This window comes from Trematomus bernacchii, unplaced genomic scaffold (assembly GCF_902827165.1).
Source record: "Trematomus bernacchii unplaced genomic scaffold, fTreBer1.1, whole genome shotgun sequence".
NCBI classification, from domain to species: domain Eukaryota; kingdom Metazoa; phylum Chordata; class Actinopteri; order Perciformes; family Nototheniidae; genus Trematomus; species Trematomus bernacchii.
Window position 1 is genome coordinate 1,270,507 of NW_022987731.1, and position 22,027 is coordinate 1,292,533.

The 22,027-nt window shown below is 44.1% G+C and overlaps 2 protein-coding genes across 3 annotated transcripts in view; both read left to right on the plus strand.

Moving 5' to 3' along the window:
- The first annotated feature begins 595 nt into the window (after positions 1–595).
- Positions 596–10,921, plus strand: LOC117494710. 2 transcript variants are annotated; one of them, XM_034145656.1, is made up of 5 exons: positions 596–865; positions 4,717–5,242; positions 5,842–5,982; positions 6,747–7,137; positions 10,443–10,921. In XM_034145656.1, the coding sequence occupies exons 2-4, from the start codon at positions 4,730–4,732 to the stop codon at positions 7,125–7,127; spliced, it is 1,035 nt and encodes a 344-aa protein (XP_034001547.1). In that variant the 5' UTR covers positions 596–865; positions 4,717–4,729; the 3' UTR covers positions 7,128–7,137; positions 10,443–10,921. The 2 variants fall into 2 exon arrangements, with proteins under 2 accessions (XP_034001547.1, XP_034001546.1); XM_034145655.1 differs by lacking the exon at positions 10,443–10,921 and having other exon boundaries at positions 6,747–7,718.
- Positions 9,039–22,027, plus strand: part of LOC117494701 (insulin-like growth factor I) — a 44,200-nt gene continuing 31,211 nt past the window's right edge. The window contains exon 1 of the mRNA XM_034145644.1: positions 9,039–9,152. Within this exon, the coding sequence (XP_034001535.1) occupies positions 9,039–9,152 (114 nt within the window). The remainder of the gene's footprint in view (positions 9,153–22,027) is intronic.

Genomic DNA, 22,027 nt, shown 5'->3' on the forward strand with positions numbered 1-22,027 from the left:
CAGCCGGAGGGAGAGGCCTCTGCCTGGGACTGCTGTGTTTCTGCCTCTCATCCCAGGATGGACATTTCTACGCTTCACATGTTTGATTATAATAAATGTGTGTTCTATTTGGGTCAGTGGTGTAATTTAGTTTTTTAAGGGCGTAACATATGTAAAAATAGTACTTGCTTGAGTAAATGCACTTTGTTACATTCCAACAATGGTTATCAAAATACAATGAATTGTTCTTCAACTGAAAGTGAAAACTAAATAAAATGCACCTTCGCAGCCTTTTGCAATATTACTTAAGAATACTCTTTCGAAACTAGAAGTAAGACTTAAAGCTGTAAAGACCTCCAGAATAAAACAAATTAATTTAAGTACTATAGCTTCAGTACTTCAATTATTTCATAATGTCATACCCAGTAATGGATTGTGTTACTGGTTCCAAAGAAAATATGAAAATGTTATGCCACATGTTTCTTGTTAGCTGTAATTGCTGCAAACAACAATGCAGTCAGAGCTGTGTGTAATTTAACCGTATTTCCTCTTTGTTATTGGACAGCCAATAAGTCAATACACATCACCTGACTATCATAACATCGACTGTAGAATGAGTAGTTTATATAATTAGGGCTTTACATCTGTTTCATTGTTGCTGACTTTATATATGGGCCAATGTGAAGGACACAATTGTTTGTTTTAGTACATTAGGCTATAGGCCTAGATTTTTGCATATTATGTTTGTGCTCTGAACAAGTTTTTTTAGACGGTTCGTTTATGTGACGCTTTTGTTCTGAAGATCACGACCCGGAAGTTGTAGTTTTTCCCAGAAAGTAAAACTGCAACTGAACATCTCTCAAGCTGGATCCGCTCACCCATAAAGGTATGAGCAAAGATATAGGGCCTTTCCTATTCAGATACCGGACAAATTGATGTGTTGCATGAATTTGTTCACTGTCGAAGATATTGTTTGTTAAACTGACGTGGTACATTTCGGTAACAATGGCGATAACTCCAATGGCGTTAACGCATGTCGAAACTCCAAACCCCTCTAGCTTTTCACGAGCCTTCTGTTTGAAAGTCTGAGCTGTTAAAAGTTTTAAACGTATACAACGATCAGGGCTTTCCTTCAGTCGTTCACTTCATTATTTTCTAGATGGAGAAAAAATAAGTAGGCTACTGTTTTAATTCAAATCCGGAAGCCATATAAACCATTTGGCGAGCTCCAGTTTAATACGGACGTGGTTCTTTTCAGGTGTGTCAGTTTACAAGACAGGATGACCAACTTGTGTACCGAATTAAATGCAAGTGTACTAGTTAAAGTCGTGAATGAAAGGTTAAAGTAGACGCCGCACTGACAGTTTCCTGTATCTACGTTTGTTTTTTCCACTGTCCCTTTAAAAAATCCGTCGGCATGTCATTGAAAAGGTTCCAGATATTGACCGATTATTTGACCTTTTGGTAAAAAAAAAGCTAATATTGAACAAACTCTTCACAAGCCACATGTATAATACTGTATATTATGAAACTAAAATGTATTATTTAAATCGGAAAATAACCTGTCAAGGTCACTCTCGCGACATCTAGCAAAGCTGCAAGTTATGGTTAGTCTACCATGTAAAACCTAACATCGGTTGCGGTCGAATACTCCAAAAAAACAGCTCCTAAATTCTAACCCTATCGTCTATTCCTTGACCTCGGAGTGAAACGTCATGGGGTTAAGGGATAGTGGATAGGAGAATTCAAAAGGATTTAGGAGAAGAGACTGCGGTACTTTAGAGAATCCGACTGCACTTTCACTATCCGACGTGTTTATGATGCGCCAGCAGAGGTCATAAATGTGCGCCTGCTGCTGTGGGGAAACTACAGTTTTCTATACAGCGGACTACAACATGGATGTTTAATAAGAACGAGGGACTACTGTAAACTCATCTAGAGACTCTGCACCGTGCTCTGATGCTGTTGTTTTATGCTTTATGAACGGGGACAACAGAGAAACATATTCTTCATGACCAAAGTTGGAATTTAAATAAAAAAGGAAAGTGAAACTTATGCTCGTCACCCTCTCCCTCCGGTCCACATTAATACAAATGATCCCAATACGTATGATTGTATGAAAAGATCTTAAAATCAATACAAATGTATTTATTATAAACGTTAGTCCTTAACATCTATCACTGTGTATATCACCATTCAAACATCTTTTAAAAGTTGAACAAACCCCACACAGCTCAGTAAAGACTGAAATGTTGACTTTATTTGATCATTTCAGTAAAAACTAACGTTCATATTTCTCTTTTTGATTATAATACTGATGAATGTTCAAAACAAAGCACTTTGGCAACTTACCACATACGTTTTAAAATGCTTAATAAGCACCGTAACTTTCATGATATCATTTCTCGTTGATAATCGGTTGTTTCCGTGAACGGCCGACTGCTGTGTGACGGCAAATGCCGCGGCCGCAAGGCATTGTGGGGCAGCATTTTCTCCTCTCCTTTCGGTTACGGAACGTCTACACAGCAGCGTTAAAAAAATCTTGGAGGTGGGCGTATCTGAAGCTTGAGGATTTTTTGCGAGCAACCAATCACATGAATCTCCCGCCCGCGACATCCGAAGCAAAAAAGCCCGAAGTAAACTGGATATAAACTCCCCAAAACAGGCGAAAACCTACCACTGTCTCTGCCACCTCCCTCCATGCCTGGCTCCTCTGGTTTATATCCCGGTAGGTCTGGTCATAAAGCACCGGGTGATTGATTCGCTACCGCTAATTTCTCCTCCATTTTTTGGAATATGAGGAAATGACCTGCGGTATGTCTCTCCCAGCATACACGCCGTTTGATTGGCTAGAGCTTGAACGGTCAGATTTGCGTACACAGGATTTGATTGGCTGCCGCTTCCACCTCAGCCTCAAAAGTTGAACATTGTTCAACTTTGAATCCTCAAAATCCTGAAAATCTCCGCTCGCCTGCTCACAATGCATTTCGGCGAAAAGTGAGGGAAAGTGGCGTCACCCCATTCAAAGTGAATGGGCAGAAGCGTTTCAAGATTTTTTTAACGCTGCTGTGTAGACGTTCCGTTAGGGAGGTCCAGTGGTTCCTAAGCTAAAGTAGGTTATAAAGGAAGTTTGAAACCTCCTTTCCTTTTAATTTAGAGAATTCGAACGGCACTTATCATGGCTGCCACTGAGGGACTTCCGGGTCATTTCACTCCGTTAGGAAGGTTCCTAAGCTAAATGGACTATTCGACCGCAACCATCGACTTCTCCACAAAACAGCCATGTTTGTTAGCTTTGTAATGTTATATAAATACATTAACCTGTGCACATTTAGAAGAAAGGAAAAAACGGTAGGCTACTTGTGGGTTATCTGTTGCAACGTACCATTTATCTTGTTTGAGAAAGTTTTGATTGTATACCGCTGTTTCTGTGGAGATTGCTACAGTGTAAGCCAATAATTTCTTAAATATTGAGTGCTACATGTAACTTCTGAGGCCCCGGCTCCACGAGGACGAAAACGGGTTGAATCCGCATATTTCTCATGCGTATAGCCCTCTAAGCTCGACGACGCCGTAAGGGAAACGTAGAAACAGACCCCGCAAACGACAACGGGTCCAAAGGTGGATAGATCTGGGAACGGAGCGCTCTGGGGGGTCCAACGGGGCCGTGGAGTCGCCTATACGGTCATTCGTTTTCATAGCCCCGCCTCTCCCCCGCAGGGTTGCTATCGTGCTCCAGTCGCTACTGACCATGCTACAGTTCTTTGTGCAACATCTACAGGAGCTCCTCCTTGAATTCAGATTATTTATCTTTATCTCGATATGGACATAAACGCGAGTGAAGTCTAATCTGACAGGACGGAGACACGCAGCTCCTGCCGCTGTGATGCAGCGGGAGCAAAACACACACTTCAAGTCAGATCATCACCCTTAGCTATTTTAATTACCTCTCAAACTACCTAAACTAGTTATAAATATGTTCATTTTTACTGTCGGGTCACTCATTACAGGATCAGCTGCTGCATGAGACAGACACTGACGCTGTCAGAAGAGAGGAAAAGGAGACAGGCTCCGTGTATTTGATGATTATATATCATTATATCGTCGTTATTCATTTGTTTTAAAGCTCAATAAATAACAATGAAGACCTTTGACCGGCACTTTTATAATTTTGTCCGGAAGATTTAAACTTTAACACACGCTGACCGGCGAAAAACTCTGCCCGGTTCTGTCGGCCCCCACCGCGGAGAATACACAGAAGTGCAGCCATGACAACCATTCTTCTTCGCTGCTTTTGTGGAGGAAGTTGCTGCTTTTGTGGAGGAAGTTACAGCGCCACGTACAGGTTCGGCATATGTACTGCAGCTTTTCCAGCGTTTGGATGTAAACGGAGCCGTCTCGTGGAGCTTGACACAATCCGGTGTATATTGCGTGGGGACGGAAGGTTTTTTGCGGTTGCATTTGCGTTACTCCGATGCGTTTTGCCGTATTTGTCCTCGTGGAGCCGGGGCCTGAGTCCTGCAGGGTTTCTGTCTGGTATTGATTTAAGAAAAAAAAAAGACCAAATGCTGAATTATGGGTCGGAAAATGTAATGTAAATGTTGGAAACATGTTGCGAAGCTGTAGAAAAGCATGGTTCTCAAGACGCATAATTTTTCTTAGAAAAAAAGCAAGATTTCAAACCCATGTCACTGTTATTTTGACAATCTGTAATTATAACTCTGAATGTGTACACAGGGAAATACAGAGCATGGATCGCCTTAAAAAACTGGAAATCTACATCCCATTGGAAGCTGAGGTGAAAAGCATCCCTCTGTCAAGCTTACCAAACCACGTGATTAGACGAATGGGCCTCCCCTCAGACCCCAGGCCTCTCTCAGACTCTCCAGAAGGCATATGGATCCATCCAGCAGTCATACGGAGGAAAGGCCAGAAACTCACCTCCCCCACAGGAAACGGTGAAAACATGTCTTCACTGCTGGGCAAAGAGATCCGGGGTGATTCGGGTCCCTTCGAAATGTCCTTTGTCTCCGCCAACCGCACAGCTTACCGGCTGCTGAGGGACAACATGCCTGGGAAAAGCATCTCCGCAGACACAGCACACGCCTACCCATTACCTCAGGGCTCAGCACCACAGATGTACAAGGATGCTGTTGTCATCTTCCACGGACGCGTTTACCTCTCCAGCAGGAGTCACAGACGGAGACGTAAAGGGAAACATGAACCACAGCCAGCCTCCCAGGCTTCCATTCCTAAAAATAAGGTAACTTGACATCAGTTAGTGATGACATTTTCAACTCACACCGACAAACACATAACAACAATTAATTACTAGTAATTAAACTAGGGGAGACATGGCAGGTTATTTGACACAATTTAGGTTTTAGAGCACCTGGTTATGGCCCCTAGACCCATCTAAGAAACTGGTGCAAATTTGTCACGTCACTATGACTCTTATACGAGTACCACAATCAGAATTAAGTTTCCCTTGTACACAAGAAAACATCAAAATCTATTTGAAAGTTTCAAATCACTTTGTTTGTTCATTTACCACAGAGGATTTAAATTACTCCTCTAGCTCCCTCCGCAGGACAATTTTTGTATTTTTATCTCCACTTTTTAGGCTCTCAGAAAAGCTGAATCATCAGTATGTTGCTTGTTCCGTTCTAAACATTTTTTATTTGCAATTCATGTTTCAACCTTGACCTATACTAGAGGAACCTAAACCCTTCTACATTAATGATGCCTATCTTTGAACTTGCTTATAAAGATGATAGAACATATTTTTGTCTGTATAAAGTTTTAAAGCGGAATATTTAGTGGCAGTAATATTGATCTAAGATGTTGTGTGTCCTCCTGCAGCGCCGGTCTCCCCAGGCTTCTCTTGAACAGGCAAATAAAGAACTACAGGGAAATAAGTCCTGTTTTATTCGGCCACAAAAATCTCCAAAACAGCAGGAGGATGTTCTCACAAATACAGATAATCATCCCTCCACAGACCAGGTGAGTAATATAATAATCAAACCATCAAAAAAGTACTTTTATTTGTATAGTTATTTACAAATGAAACAAAAAGTATGAGCTATTCAACAATAAGGTTAAATAAAGTGAATGAAAAATGCCTTCATGTTAATGGAAGATCGTGCCAGCTCTCTGCAAACCCTTCCATTACAGTTCAACTGAATTTGAACTAGCATTATTACTTCGCAAGATTTTAGGTGGATCAGATTGAAATGTATGCAAGGAAATACAGAGAAAAACGCACAAAATGAAAAATAAATGAGCAATTTCAGAGGTTCTCAGGGAAATAAAGCTTGTTGAAGAAAATACACTTTATATAAATATTTGAGGGTTCACAGTATGTCCAGTAACTATGTAACCAAGGTGGAGCATGTCAAAAGAGGAAAGAAAATGGCCCAAGCTTTGAGCCATGGGGTACACCATTAGCCATTTTGTAGAAAAGGACATTGAGCCGCCACGCTCCTCAGATAGATCTCTGCCAGAGAAACAGGGTTAGAACCACTGCGAGTAAAATGTTGATATGTGTAAACTTAATCTACTCACTGACAATATAACATAACAAAAAGGACTTGGGTCTCAATCAACAACGACCTCATTGAAATGTGTCGTACGTCTACAGTTTGGCAGTTGTACCTTATGTTATAGTCCTCTGTATCAACTGTGGATTTTTGGTTTCAAGTACCTGTACTAAGAAACCTGACAAGTGCACACAAACCTTATGTGATTCCACTTTGTATTTCCTTCAGGAGCTGCTCCACGAAGAGAAGAAGAAAAGCACCACATGTAAAGTAACACAGAGTAAAAAAAAGAAGAGGAGTGATGTATCTTCATCCAAAACGGCACATTCAGTCCTTCAGTCCTCTGCCGTTGTGCACAAAGTGGACAACCCTTCTCATGGGGACACTGCAGCAGACCCAGGGCCGTCCTGGCTTCAGCCTGAGTGTGAGACACAGGACCTGGGCAATGAAGAATCCCACTGTTTACAATTGGACAGCAACGCTAACAACATGGCTGCTACTGAAGAGCAAAGTAGCGAGTTTGATCTGTTGGCTAAAGAGGAAGAGATCTCTCTGCTGCAGGCTAAACTCAGACGGCTCTCAAAAACCGGCCCTCCCCTTTCTGAGTGATGAATGAACGGTAATTAAACCGAGGTATTTACTCTCAACACTAAATGTGTTCACATGTGCATTAGTAACAGGGAAATCAATAATATGATTAAACCAGGATTCTAGTGTGCATGTAAACATACTTGATGACAAGACGTTTTGAAAACTTGTCGTTTTCTTGACATTTGTTCCAGAGGACAAATGACCTCGGATCGCTCCTCTAGTCAGGTCACGCCTCACCTCACTTCTGTTAGAAATTGCACAAAGCTCCACTGAAGACTCCACTTTGGGTCATTGTGGGGATCTTTTGCTTCTTAAGGCCAATGTGTATAACTATTTTTATTTGATTTGATCTATTATATGACTGTCTTTTAGACAAACCCACTATTTTGTACTGGGACGCATCTTTTTCTCAACCCCATTTATTTTTTCACTATTCATGGGCCTTTTTTTCAAAAAGCCTGGATATAGTTTCTCATCTGGTGAGCTATCTGGCGTATCTCAACCATGGCCTTATAAACCTTATATAAGTGCCACTCTTTTGATTTATGTCTATAAAAAGTGATATTGTATTGAACCTGTTGTTGAGTTGGCTTAAATCAATCTCTTACATTTGGCTCATGTTTGTGGCTCTGATGGAATGTTATTTGGTTTGAAATGTGTTTGACTTTTGAAGGTGTGTGAGTGACTGAAATGAAAACTAATGCAAAAATGTTCTGTTGCTTTTTTCAAAGCAGCGTTTAATAGAGCTGTGTACTTTATTTAGAGAAGCATTCCGCAGATGATCTCCCAGATGATCTCGCAAATAGTGCGAAATACATTTGACTGTCTCTGATGCCTTTAAATGAGATTGCATCTTTTTATAAAACTGCAGGATTAGCAATGAGCCAGCTGCAGCAGTTTTATTTTTGCGTAAGAACTGTGATCGTAAAGTCACATGACTTTATGATTTGATCAGTCTTGGTTGACATAATGAGCTAACCACAGACTGCATTTGGTATCTGTTTTGGAGCTTTACATTGCATTTGAAGAACTTCTCGCCCATGATGGCATAACAACGAGATTTTTGACTAGCGGATCTAGAGTTTGCAACAATATGAAATATGTTGTATTTCTGCAATAACTGCATCAATACTGTTTTTATGACACGGTAACAAAGTATAACACGGAAAATGTGATTCAAAAAATAAATACTCACAATAACATCCCTAATATGGGCTTAACAGGTCTCCACCGGCACAGTCCTGTTGATGTTTTTGACTTATGAATTCAGATTTAGCTGCTGTTGGCCTAGCATTAGCCTCAGTCTGATTGCTAGCCTATTAATTCAAATTTAAACCCTCACCCTCGACACCGCGCTTACTGATCAATACACCGGCCAGAGTGTAGTGGCCCGGCAGAGAATGGAAGTTTGGACACATTTCTGTTTCATGTTTCTTTGTTTTGTTTTGTCTATTTGCATGTTTGTGTCACGCTCTCAGGGCCACCATACACACTTCACTTGTATCCTATTCAGAATGGATAGGACCAAACATTTCAACACATTGATAGAAATGAGGTGAACAAAAAAATAGAAATACTTGCAGTATAACTTATATAACGCAAGGTATTTATATACAGTGGAGGAAATAAGTATTTGATCCCCTGCAGATTTTGTAAGTTTGTCCACTTACAAATAAATGAACAGTCTATAATTGTAATGGTAGGTGAGAGACAGAATATCAAAAAGAAAATCAAGAAATTGACATTATATAAAAGATAAATTGGGAAATAAGTATTTGATCCCCTTGCAACAAACAAGGATTCTGGCTCCCACAGACCGGTTAAATAAGTAATCTTCCTTAAAAAAAAAATACTCCCAATATCAACTAGTTACCTGAATAAAAGACACCTGTCCACATAATCAATCAATCAGATTCCAACCTCTCCACCATGGGCAAGACTAAAGAGCTCTCTAAGGACCTCAGGGACAAGAATGTAGACCTGCACAAGGCTGGAATTGGCTACAAGACCATCAGAAAGCAGCTTGGTGAGGAGGAGACCACTGTTGGTGCCATTATTCAGAAGAATAATGTGTGTGTTTCTAAATGGAAGTAACACAAAATGAGCATCAGTCGCCCTCGGTCTGGGGCTCCACACAAGATCTGGCCCCGTGGGGTATGATGATCATGAGAAAGGTGAGGGATCAGCCCAGAACTACACAGGAGGAACTTGTTAATGATCTCAAGGCAGCTGGGACCACAGTCACCAAGAAAACTATTGGTAGCACACTCAGTGGCGTTTTTATATGTACAAAAGTGGTGGGGCACAAAAAACTTAGATGTCTATATATAAGCTTCTGCAGTGACGTGCAGTGAGGTTCATGGCTGCTGAGGCACTGGCACTGACTCTTCAGGTTTACAAATATTATATTTTGACCTAAACCAAAATATAATATTATTTTCAAAAGCTTTTTTTGTCTGATGCTTCGATTAATTTTAAACAGACAGTTCAACAAAAGGATACCCAAAAAATGTAATTTTATCATTTAAATATTGAATTGTTCTCTCTTAGTAAGATCCCATTTTCAATAAAATTGCGGTCTTACCTCGACTTGAAGATGAAGTCCATTTGCCTATCCTTCTGGACAAACATTTCTATAACTTTTTTGTAAAAGTCCTCCTTATCTTCTAGTAGTTTCAAAAGTCTATCATAAATCTAATCGATAGATTTATGATAAAAATGATAAAAGTAGGGTAGACATGTGGATGTTATCCGGCTGAACAAAACGTGCATTTATCTAACAGGTACGTTTCCCACAGATCTTATTTCGAGCTATTTTCTAAAATCCTATGGAGAAACCTCATTGCTTTTTTGTCGAGGGAAGCCATGCGCAGCTTACTTCCTGGTTTTAGGACGCGTCACTGCAGCTCTCTCGTCTCCTCTTCACACACCACACTTTTCGCGGCACATGTACTTACAGCCAATCAGCTCTGAATGATGTGAGATGACGTATGGTGGGGATGGCAGCTCAGTGCCCCTATGGTCATTATTTTTTTGCCACACACATTAAATAGGAAAATACTCTGAGCATGCGCAGTGTAGTTTTTACAGTCACCGTTCACTTCACAGCGAAAGGGAGGGGCATGATCAGGTTTTGTCCCACATGGCTCTAAACAGCTCAATAGGCACACACTGTGACTGTAGACACACCAATTAGAAGAACACAGACTAAAACAGCAATGTATAGACGAATCAGATGATTAAACATGATCTTAAAATATATTTTATTTATTTTCTTTTTTCAGTTTTGCATTTTTTGTAATCATTATTTGTAATACTTTCTGCTGACACTAGGTGGGGCTGTGCACCTGCCCCTAATGACCAGTCGCCACTGAGCACACTACACCATAATGGATCAAATCCTGCAGCGCCTGAAGGCCCCCCTGTTCAAGAAGAACATGAAAGGCCTGTCTGAAGTTTGACAATGAACATCTGAATGATTCAGAGAAGGCTTGGGAGAAGGTGATGTGGTCAGATGAGACCAAAATGTTGATCTTTGGCATCAACTGGACACGCCGTGTTTGGAGGAAGTGAAATGCTGAATATAACTCCAAGAACACCATCCTCACCGTCAAGCATGGAGGTGGAAACATTATGCTTTGGGGGTGTTTCTCTGCTAAGGGGACAGGACGACTTCCCTGCATCGAGGAGAGGATGTACGGGGCCATGTACCGTAAAATCTTGGCCGATAGCCTCCTTCCCTCAGCCAGGACACTGAAGATGGGTCATGGAGGGGTCTTCCAGCAGGACAATGACCCTGAACATACGGCCAAGGCAACACAGGCGTGGCTAAAGAAGAAGCACATTCAGGTGATGGAGGGGCCTAGCCAGTCTCTGGACCTTAATCCCATAGAAAATCTGTGGAGGGAGCTGAAGCTTCCAGATGCCAAGCATCAGCCTCAAAACCTGAAGGATTTGGAGAGGATCTTCAGAGAGGAGTGGACCACAATCCTTCCTGAGATGTTCACAAACCTGGAGACCAACTACAAGAAGCGTCTGACCTCTGTGTGTCCAACAAGGGTTTCTCCACCAAGTACTAACATATGTTCTGCAAGGGGATCAAATACTCATTTCCCACAGTTAAATGCAAATAAATGTTCATCTTTTATATAATGTCAATTTCTGGATTGTCTTTTTGATATTCCTACTCTCACTGTTTATATAAACCTACCATTACAATTACAGACTGGTAATCTCTTTGTAAGTGGGTAAACTTACAAAATCAGCAGCACTGTAGCACCTTTCAACACAAGGCTATTCAAAGTGCTTTTTAAAAATGAAAGACCTTAAGAGCATTAAGAAATAATAGTGCAGCAGAAACATATTATAAAATGGCATTTAAAAACAGTATTGAAAAAGCAAAGACAATAAAATAAACATTAAACAAGCTAATATAAAAAATACATGAATTAAAGTTACAGTGCAGTGTAAGATAAGAATAGTTCAATTAAAAGCATAGGCATAAAGATAAGTCGTAAGTATTAAGAGTTGCAGCGACCTGCAGGATTCTGGGAGTTTGTTGCAGATATTTGAAGCATAATAACTGAACCCTGCTTCTCCATGTTTAGTTCTGACTCTGGGGACAGAACCCTGCTGAAAAAACCAGCTTAGACCAATTTAGCTGGTCAGGCTGGTCAACCAGCCTGACCAGCAAGTAGATAGGTTGGCTGGTTTAGAGGGGGTTTAGCTGGTGGCTGGTTTAGCTGGTGGCTGGTTTAGCTGGTGGCTGGTTTAGCTGGCACCAGCTAAACCAGCCACCAGCTAAACCAGCCATCCTGGCCAGCTAAAAAAAAACAGCATAGACCAGCATGCTGGTATGCTGGGCTGGTCACCAGCATCCATCTATCACCAGTTTATGTTTAATAATAGTATTAAATATACCATGCTGGAAGCTCAGGATTCCAGGTGACCAGCATACATTGTTTAAATACTGGTGTGATTATTTAAACCAGAGAACATACATATATTACAAAGATTCATTGTGTCATGTATTCTGGTATCTACCAAAATAAAGACATTGTATAGTGTTCATTACAGTATTTTTATTTAATAAATAGCAATAAATAGCTAGTTAATATAATAAAATACACAGTAACAATACAATAATTATACAAATAACAACCAACCTGCAAATCAACCTACACATCAAAATAAATATATTATCTAAAACAGGTGCATTTGATTTAATAAAAGTAATAAATGGAATACAATATTTAAATGGTAATAAAAACAGAACACTATGTATGATAAGAAAAAAGGCAACAAAGAAAGTGTTTTTAGTTTTTCCTTGTTCATGTCCATAATGTTTCCCGTTGTGCAGCGTCCAGCCTTTCCCAATCTGGCCTGCATTTATGTTTGGTGAAGCCACTTCTTGAAGCAAACTGAAAAGAAATGTACAGATATAATCAGACCCGTCCCAGAAGACCTGAGAGAGTTCTGGATCGTTCATCATTTAGCAGGAGATTATAAATGTATTTGGGCCCTAAACCATTGAATGCTTTATTTCAATCAGGAGAGACTAGTTTTGTAACAATATATATTTATTGCCAGAAATACACAGATGAATGTAATGGTGTTTGGCGATTAGACCCCGTTGTGCAGGAATATCACTCGGGAGGGGGGAAACCGAGCCGACAAAACCCCCCCGGGGTCTATTCACCGGTGGTGGTGGAGCATGAAGGGGATTGATGGAGATCGGTCTGAAGAGGAGTGGTTTAGCTTGACCTTGGATTTGGAGGAACGGGAGGTGGAAGGGGTGGAAGGGGTGGAGGTGGGCTGCGTCGAGTCACCTGAAATGACAACTGTGAGGAGGGGAGAGAGCATATTTAAAGGTTTAGCAATGCGCTATGATAGGCTTGTGGGAATAGAGGCGAAGTGATAGGTGTAGCTGGGGAGTGACGCCCCCGATCACTGATTGAGAGGGGTGGGCGTAGTGTTAAGCATATTTGTATAATAACAAAGTCATGTTTCAGTTCATGTGTATGACATCATCAGAATGTGCCTGAGTAAAAGAAACGTGGTGATGCTAATGAGCATGCGCAGATACAATAAACGGTCCGTACTCCAGGCCAAACTCTGAGCGATGTGGTTGTGTGTTTTTTCTGTCCGTTAGCACGGACTGTAAAGACACCATTGCAGTAGTCGAGTCTACTGAAGATAAAAGCATGGACAAGTTTTTCCAAATCCTGCTGTGACATTAATCTTTTAATCCTAGATATGTTCTTTAGGTGATAGTAGGCTGATTTAGTAACTGTTTTAATGTGACTGTTGAAACTCAGGTCAGAGTCCATGACTACACCTAGATTTCTGGCTTTATCTGTTGTTTTGAACATTGCAGACTGAAGCTTAGCGCTAACTTTTATACGTTCTGCCTTGGCTCCTAAAACCATTACCTCAGTTTTATCTTTGTTTAATTGGAGAAAGTTCTGACACATCCAGTCATTGATTTGTTCAATGCATTTAGTCAGTGTTTGAATTGGAGCATAATCTCCTGGTGAAATTGTTACGTAAATTTGTGTGTCATCCGCATAGCTATGGTAACTTATTTTGTTGTTCTTCATTATCTGAGCCAGTGGTAGCATGTAGATGTTAAAGAGAAGAGGCCCCAAGATGGAGCCTTGAGGTACCCCACATGTCATATTTGTCAACTCAGATGTGTATTTACCTATAGAAACAAAGTTTTTTCTGTCCTTTAAGTAGGACTCAAACCAATTTAGAACTGTTGCCGAAAGTCCCATCCAGTTTTCTAGTCGGTCTAGTAATATGTTGTGGTCAACAGTGTCAAACGCAGCACTGAGATCTAATAATACTAACACTGAAGTTCTGCCACTGTCTGTGTTTAAGTGGATGTCATTGAAGACCTTTACAAGAGCAGTCTCAGTGCTGTGGTTTGGACGAAATCCTGACTCGAACACATCCAAAGAGTTATTTAAATGCAAGAAGTTACTCAACTGTTGAAATACAACTTTTTCAATGATTTTACCTAGAAATGGCAGGTTTGATATTGGCCTGTAATTGTTCATTACTGAAGCATCTAGATTATTCTTTTTTAAGAGCGGTTTAATGACTGCAGTTTTCAGGGCCTGTGGAAAAATACCTGAGTGAAGAGATGTGTTTACTATATGAAGTAGATCTGAGGCCATGCAATGAAAAACATCTTTGAAAAATCCCGTTGGAATAATATCAAGGCAGCAGGAGGAGGATTTCAGAAGTTGAATAATGTCCTCTAAGTTTTTATCATTAATCTGATGGAATTGTGTCATGGTGTTTGAATTGATATTAGGTGGACATAGGGACAACACATTTGCTGTACCTGATGCAGAGGCACTGACTGATTGTCTAATTTTCTGAATTTTGTCAGTGAAGAAGGAGGCAAAATCATTGCATGCCCTGGTGGGCATGCAATGATCCACCAGGATAGAAATTCAGAGGCTACTGACACTGGGGGGTTAGTTAGTCTGTCGACGGTAGCAAACAAGGCACGTGCGTTGTTTTTGTTTTTGGTAATGATGTCAGAGAAGAAAGACTGTCGTGCGTTTTTCAATTCCAAATTATAAAGGCCAAGTCTCTCTTTATAGATTTCAAAGTGAACCTTGCGTACAAACCACTTTGGTTGACTGCAAACGTGGAGACTTCTGCTGAATATAATGTCTCACGCAACAGGTTATGGGCCCAGTCAAGGAGGCCAAAGGTGGTTTAAGTTGTTATTCAATGGTGACGAGAAAAACTTTGAGTTATGGGAGACGAGGTTTTTGGCGCACATGGAACTGCGCGGCCTCAGTGAAGTTATCCTGGAAGAGCCAGCGATAGACTACAACGACGAACAAGCACTTGAAGAAGACGCAACAAAGAATGCAGAAGCATATGCTGAATTAGTGCAGTGTCTAGATAATAAGAGTTTATCACTCATAATGAGAGATGCAAAACGAGATGGAAGAAAAGCGTTGGCAATACTCCGAGAGCACTACGCAGGAAAGGACAAACCACGAGTCGTGAGCCTGTACTGTGAACTCTCTTCTCTCCACAAAGCAAGCAACGAGACTGTTACTGATTACATTATTCGAGCGGAGACTATATTCACGTCTTTGAGAAGGGCCGAAGAAAATATCAGTGACGGGTTGCAGATTGCCATGGTAGTGAAGGGGTTACCGGACTCATTCAACCCGTTTGTCGTGCACGTCACTCAAACCAACGACCGTCTAACGTTCGGTGAGTTCAAAGCTAAACTGCGGAGCTATGAGAGCACTGACAAATATAGGACGAGTGACATGAATGCGGACGAGGACGGCGTTATGAGGACTAGCGGGGCGAGGACACGAGGACGTGGAAGAAGGGAAGAAGATGGACTTAGCCGACACTGAATGCTACACATGCGGAAAGATGGGGCATATGGCTAGGACATGCCCTAACGAGATCCAAGCGAGGCGAGAGGAGCGACGGTGGGAGATGCCACACCGAGGAAGGGGCCGAGGCTGAGGGCTGGGCCGTGATCAGGTGAAGAAGGCAGATGGAGACACGGAGGATGATACCGGTGCATCATTCTTTTTCAAGATAAGTGACTGTCAGAGTCAAGTAGGAAATAAGAGAGGTCTTATGGTCGACTGTGGTGCCACGACGCACATGATTAATGACCCGGCAAAGTTTAAGACAATCGATAAGAGCTTTAGACCCGAGGACCATGTGATAGAGCTGGCAGATGGAACGAAAACGACCGGGATGGCGAAGATGAGGGGAGAAGCCGAAGTTGTTCTGCTCGACAGCGAGGGACGGCAAGTGAAAACGAGGCTCAAACGAGCGCTTTACATCCCATCTTTTCCACAGGACATTTTCTCCGTGAAAGCAGCGACAGCCAGCGGAGCTGAGGTCCGCTTCAAGGACGGTGATGATTGGCTGATTCATCAAAATGGTACCAAGTTTAAAATGGATGTGTATGGTAGGCTATATTACCTTAGCACAGTAGAGGATGAAAATACTGATGTTTGTAATGGTTGTCATGACATCCAGACATGGCATAGAATACTTGGTCATTGTAATTTTGAGGATGTGTCTAAACTAGAGAAAGTGGTTGAGGGTATGTCGATCAAAGGAAAACATGACATGTCTAACCATAACTGTGAAATATGTACGCAGGGAAAATGTACTCAAAGCAGAAACAGGCAGGCAGATGCAAAAGCTAAGACAGTACTAAAGCTACAGTAGTACATACAGACCTATGCGGTCCAATAGAACCAGCAGATAAAGACGGGTACAGATATGCAATAGCGTTGGGTACATGCAGTAAAGGAAAGCCCAGATGGATCTGAGACTTTTAAAGCCAGATTTGTAGCTAAAGGCTATAGTCAAGTAGAGGGAATTGATTACAAGGAAACTTTTTCACCGACAGCAAATATGACTTCTGTACGTACATTGATGCAGGTGGCTATACAGCAGGGGTGGGCAATTATTTTTTACAAGGGGCCACTTCAGAAACTCGAGCTGTGTTGGGGGGTGTTGATAATTTGTGATCTTCTCGCTCCCAGGAAAGAAACTTAAAATAACGAGACTAATGGAGTCTCTGAAAAGGTTCAAATGGGTAGTTTAATTAAGTAACGTGGTTAAAGAACAAGCATGGTGAATGGAGAGACAAAGCCGGTGTTGTCTTGAGGGAGGCTGCAGCGAAGGGAAGAGAGTGAGTTATCTTTCGTCCTGCCTTTTTATCCACGTCTCGTTGTCCCCCGCTGTGCAAATAGTGGGTGGCCCCCTACTCATTTGCCGGTTCGATATCGCGAGAGCACAGATGATTTCGACATTGATATTCTCTGCCTACTTCCTTAAGCATTTTCTCCCTCTTAGGTGCCTTACAAACAATGGACGTCCGCTCTCGGGAGCGTCGGAGTGGTGCGGTCACCCTAAGTGACAGACCTAAAGTATCCGGGATTCAGGCATCTTCCCTGGCTTGTACATTTTTGGTGATGCGCCCTGGAGGTATCAGACTATTTTAAACAACTTTTCCCCGCCTTTCAAACACTTATTCCGAGGTTTTAGCCAGTCATTTTGCACGAAATCATTTAACATTGACGGTCTCCTGAAAAAGCACATATTCTGTGCATTTTCAGGAGAGCGTCTATGTTAAATGATTTCGTGCAAAATGACTGTCTAAAACTCTCTGCCAGACATTTAAAAATATTTTCCCCGACCATTTAAACATTATTTCTGGCTTGTAAAGTGCAGTTATGCGCCCTGGAGATATTGCACTATTTACAAAATGTAGCACTCTGTTTATTTCACACCTCCAGGAGAGACCAGGGGGAAATCACCTCTCTCTGCCCGCGCACAGAGCCCCGAAGGACGGACTAGAGACCTCCAGCACCAGTCCCTAACAGTGGGACTCTGTTTATTTCACACCTCCAGGGCGGAGACCGGGAAAATCACCTCTCATTGCCCGCTCACAGAGCCCCGAAGGACGGACTAATTACCTCCAGCATGGGCCCCTAACAGTGGGACTCTGCACCTCCAGCAGAGACCAGGGGGAAATCACCTCTCTCTGCCCGCTCACAGAGCCCCAAGGACGGACTAATTACCTCCAGCATGGGCCCCTAACAGTGGGACTCTGCACCTCCAGCAGAGACCAGGGGGAAATCACCTCTCTCTGCCCCCTCACAGAGCCCCAAGGACGGACTAATTACCTCCAGCATGTCCCCATAACAGTGGGACTCTGTTTCTTTCACAGCTCCAGCAGAGACCAGGGGAAAATCACCTCTCTCTGCCCGCTCACAGAGCCCCAAGGACGGACTAATTACCTCCAGCATGTCCCCATAACAGTGGGACTCTGTTTCTTTCACAGCTCCAGCAGAGACCAGGGGAAAATCACCTCTCTCTGCCCGCTCACAGAGCCCCAAGGACGGACTAATTACCTCCAGCATGGGCCCCTAACAGTGGGACTCTGCACCTCCAGCAGAGACCAGGGGGAAATCACCTCTCTCTGCCCCCTCACAGAGCCCCAAGGACGGACTAATTACCTCCAGCATGTCCCCATAACAGTGGGACTCTGTTTCTTTCACAGCTCCAGCAGAGACCAGGGGAAAATCACCTCTCTCTGCCCGCTCACAGAGCCCCAAGGACGGCCTAATTACCTCCAGCATGTCCCCATAACAGTGGGACTCTGTTTCTTTCACAGCTCCAGCAGAGACCAGGGGAAAATCACCTCTCTCTGCCCGCTCACAGAGCCCCAAGGACGGACTAATTACCTCCAGCATGGGCCCCTAACAGTGGGACTCTGCACCTCCAGCAGAGACCAGGGGGAAATCACCTCTTTTTGCCCGCTCACAGAGCACCGAAGGACGGACTAGAGACCTCCAGCACCAGTCCCTAACAGGGGGACTCTGTTTATTTCACAGCTCCAGCAGAGACCAGGGGAAAATCACCTCTCTCTGCCCGCTCACAGAGCCCCAAGGACGGACTAATTACCTCCAGCATGGGCCCCTAACAGTGGGACTCTGCACCTCCAGCAGAGACCAGGGGGAAATCACCTCTTTTTGCCCGCTCACAGAGCACCGAAGGACGGACTAGAGACCTCCAGCACCAGTCCCTAACAGGGGGACTCTGTTTATTTCACACCTCCAGGGCGGAGACCGGGAAAATCACCTCTCATTGCCCGCTCACAGAGCCCCGAAGGACGGACTAATTACCTCCAGCATGGGCCCCTAACAGTGGGACTCTGCACCTCCAACAGAGACCAGGGGGAAATCACCTCTTTTTGCCCGCTCACAGAGCCCCAAGGACGGACTAATTACCTCCAGCATGGGCCCCTAACAGTGGGACCTCCATAACCTTGCACACCCTGAGTCCCCGGGCCCCCACAGTTAAGCACTCCCCCACGGACTAAACACAGGTATTCACACCCACCAGAACCTCGTGCCCCTGGTGACCTTACAAGGGGGTTGTTTTATGGTGCTTCTGTGTCCGCCCATCAGCATCCATATTCGGCCTTCTTCACGGCATCACCCCCCCTTCTGTGGAGGGTATTCTCGTGCCCCTGGTGACCTTACAAGGGGGTGGTTTTATGGTGCTTCTGTGTCCGCCCATCAGCATCCATATTCGGCCTTCTTCACGGCATCACCCCCCCTTCTGGGCTGGAGGGTATTCTCGTGCCCCTGGTGACCTTACAAGGGGGTGGTTTTATGGTGCTTCTGTGTCCGCCCATCAGCATCCATATTCGGCCTTCTTCACGGCATCACCCCCCCTTCTGGGCTGGAGGTTCAAACACTTTAACTTTTGTTCACCCTCCTCTGGCTTACACCTCCTCCGCCAACACTTGAGCGCTCATCACAGGGTTCAGCACCAAGGAGAGTGCCTCCCCGGTGCTGATGGAAAGTGGCACTTTTTCTGCCCCTGGTAACCATCAAGGTTATTGTTTTTTTTTTATTTTTTATTTTATTTGAACAAAAAACACAGTACACAGTACAGAGAGGCTAAAACATAAACTATTTACACGTACTACTGCTACTATAACAGTACTACTAAATTTCTTAACCTACGTTTTAAAGTGCAGTTATGCGCCCTGGAGGTGTTGCACTATTAACAAAATGTATGCCCAGGATTCTGGCACCTTTCCTGGCTTGTAAAGTGCAGTTATGCGCCCTGGAGATATTGTACTATTTACAAAATGTATACACAGGATTATAATAATAATTATATACACGGTATACATATTCACAATGTTTAGCGGGATTCAGGGGACCAAATTAGGCGTCTAATTCTTACGGTGCACCAGGGCAAACAGGTTGAGTCCACGGCCCCTGCCCCATCATCAGGAGTGTCAACCAGCCCCGGTCCCGACTTCATTGGCCTCTTTCCCTCCCGCTTCCGCTTCCGCTGCTGCTGCCGCTCCAATGACCCATCAGGTGAAGATGATAGAGCTGTACTGTTATAGCAGCCCTCTTCGGAGGTCTCCCCATCTGACAGCGGTAGACATCCTTCTGATGATGATGCAGCTGCTGCCGCATCTGATGACGCCCTGAACATGGAGCGGATTCTCAATGCCTCCTTTATACCTGGCGCATTCGCGTAGAACCGGTCCGCCGTGGTTACGTCGTGACACATAAACCTGGCGAGAATCGACCGGCTTTCTGGATCTTGGTGATGCTTGATATTGTCAGCCAGGGCAGTGCGCAGGATTGTGAAGGTGACGGCTGTTTCTAGCCCAGCATCAGCCCATGCCCTCTTCAAGTGAGCGTTCAGGTTCTTGGAGGCCCGATTCCCCCTTGTGAAAAGGAAGAATTCATTCTGAGGACCCAGCAATGCCTCTTTAATCCCCATCCACCGCATGACCCAGCTAAACTCCTCTACTGTAAGCGCCAGCTGTGCTTCGCCATATGTCTTGGCCGTCTTGTGATCCTGCACATGGATGATGTAGCCCTCAGCAGTTCCCCTTATGGCTGCCTCTAAGACCTCACTGTTTTTCATGTTTGCGTACACGCCCGTACGGTGGCCATACAGGAGGCTCCAATGGAGGGTGAGATAGCCATAGAGAAGCTTCTGGGTGGTTGAGGTCGGCGTGCCGGCCATCAGGTCGAGGAGCTCCGGGATGCGCTTCTCAGCGGCTGCCATGGCGGCGAGAAGCTCCGCCTGGCTCGGCAGACGATCCAGTTTGTTCCTCTTCACCTTAAACTGATGTAGAGTGACTGCCTTATTCAAGTGTTTCATGTTGGCTTTCACCTCTCTCATTATGTGGGTCATATCAGACTGGGTGAGCTTGCACCCCCGGGGCTTTGACTCAGACATGTACCCCATGAACTGGTGCACATTCTTCAGGAAGAACTCTGATGTTGTGACTGCCCGGCCCGGCTTTACAATATACTCGCTCCAGCCACGGATCATCTTCATGTTTCTTAGGAACAGCCAGTCTGACAGGCGGTTAACACCATGGGCCATGTATACTATGAAGTTCTTTATCCGGCTGATCTTCGACACAACATTGTCTTTCTGTTTTACTGTCGGAGCGACACCCAAACAGTGATCCAAGTATGTCTGAAGGTACGCCTCCATGCTTCTAGGCAACGTGATTTCACGCATGGTATTCCCCCGTCCACACCCAGTGGACCAGTAATTTGAGGGAGAGGGCAAGTCATTAGCCAGCTTAGAGGCACGGGTCTTCCGGCATACAGGGGTCTCGCTACCGGAGGCTACTGCAAACATGACAGTTTCCACCGGGGTCTTCACAGGGGTCTCGCTACCGGAGGCTACTGCAAACATGACAGTTTCCACCGGGGTCTTCACAGGGGTCCTCGCTACCGGAGGCTACTGCAAACATGACAGTTTCCACCGGGGTCTTCACAGGGGTCTCGCTACCGGAGGCTACTGCAAACATGACAGTTTCCACCGGGGTCTTCACAGGGGTCTCGCTACCGGAGGCTACTGCAAACATGACAGTTTCCACCGGGGTCTTCACAGGGGTCTCGCTACCCGGAGGCTACTGCAAACATGACAGTCTTCACCGGGGTCTTCACAGGGGTCTCGCTACCGGAGGCTACTGCAAACATGACAGTCTTCACCGGGCTCTTCTCAGGGGTCTCGCTACCGGAGGAAACTGGTAATATGACAGTCTTCACTGGGCTCTTCACAGGGTTCTTGACCGGTCTCTTTCCACCGGAGGCTACTGCAAGCATGACAGTCTTCACTGGGCTCTTCACAGGGTTCTTGACCGGTCTCTTCCCACCGGAGGCTACTGCAAGCATGACAGTCTTCACCGGGCTCCTCACAGGGGTCTCGCTACCGGAGGTTACTGGGGACTGCATGACAGTCTTCACCGGGCTCTTCACAGGGGTATTGCTGCCTGAGGCTACTGTGTTTATGCCGGAGGTATTTGGGATTGCCAGGCCCTTAAATCGTATACATTCGTA

Bases quoted from the DNA above. Each gene is read 5' to 3' on its own strand.
- LOC117494710 (XM_034145656.1), top strand. From the start codon at position 4,730: ATGGATCGCCTTAAAAAACTGGAAATCTACATCCCATTGGAAGCTGAG. The intron at 5,243-5,841 runs GTAACTTGACAT...GTCCTCCTGCAG, and splicing joins CTTCCATTCCTAAAAATAAG to CGCCGGTCTCCCCAGGCTTC. The intron at 5,983-6,746 runs GTGAGTAATATA...TATTTCCTTCAG, and splicing joins ATCATCCCTCCACAGACCAG to GAGCTGCTCCACGAAGAGAA.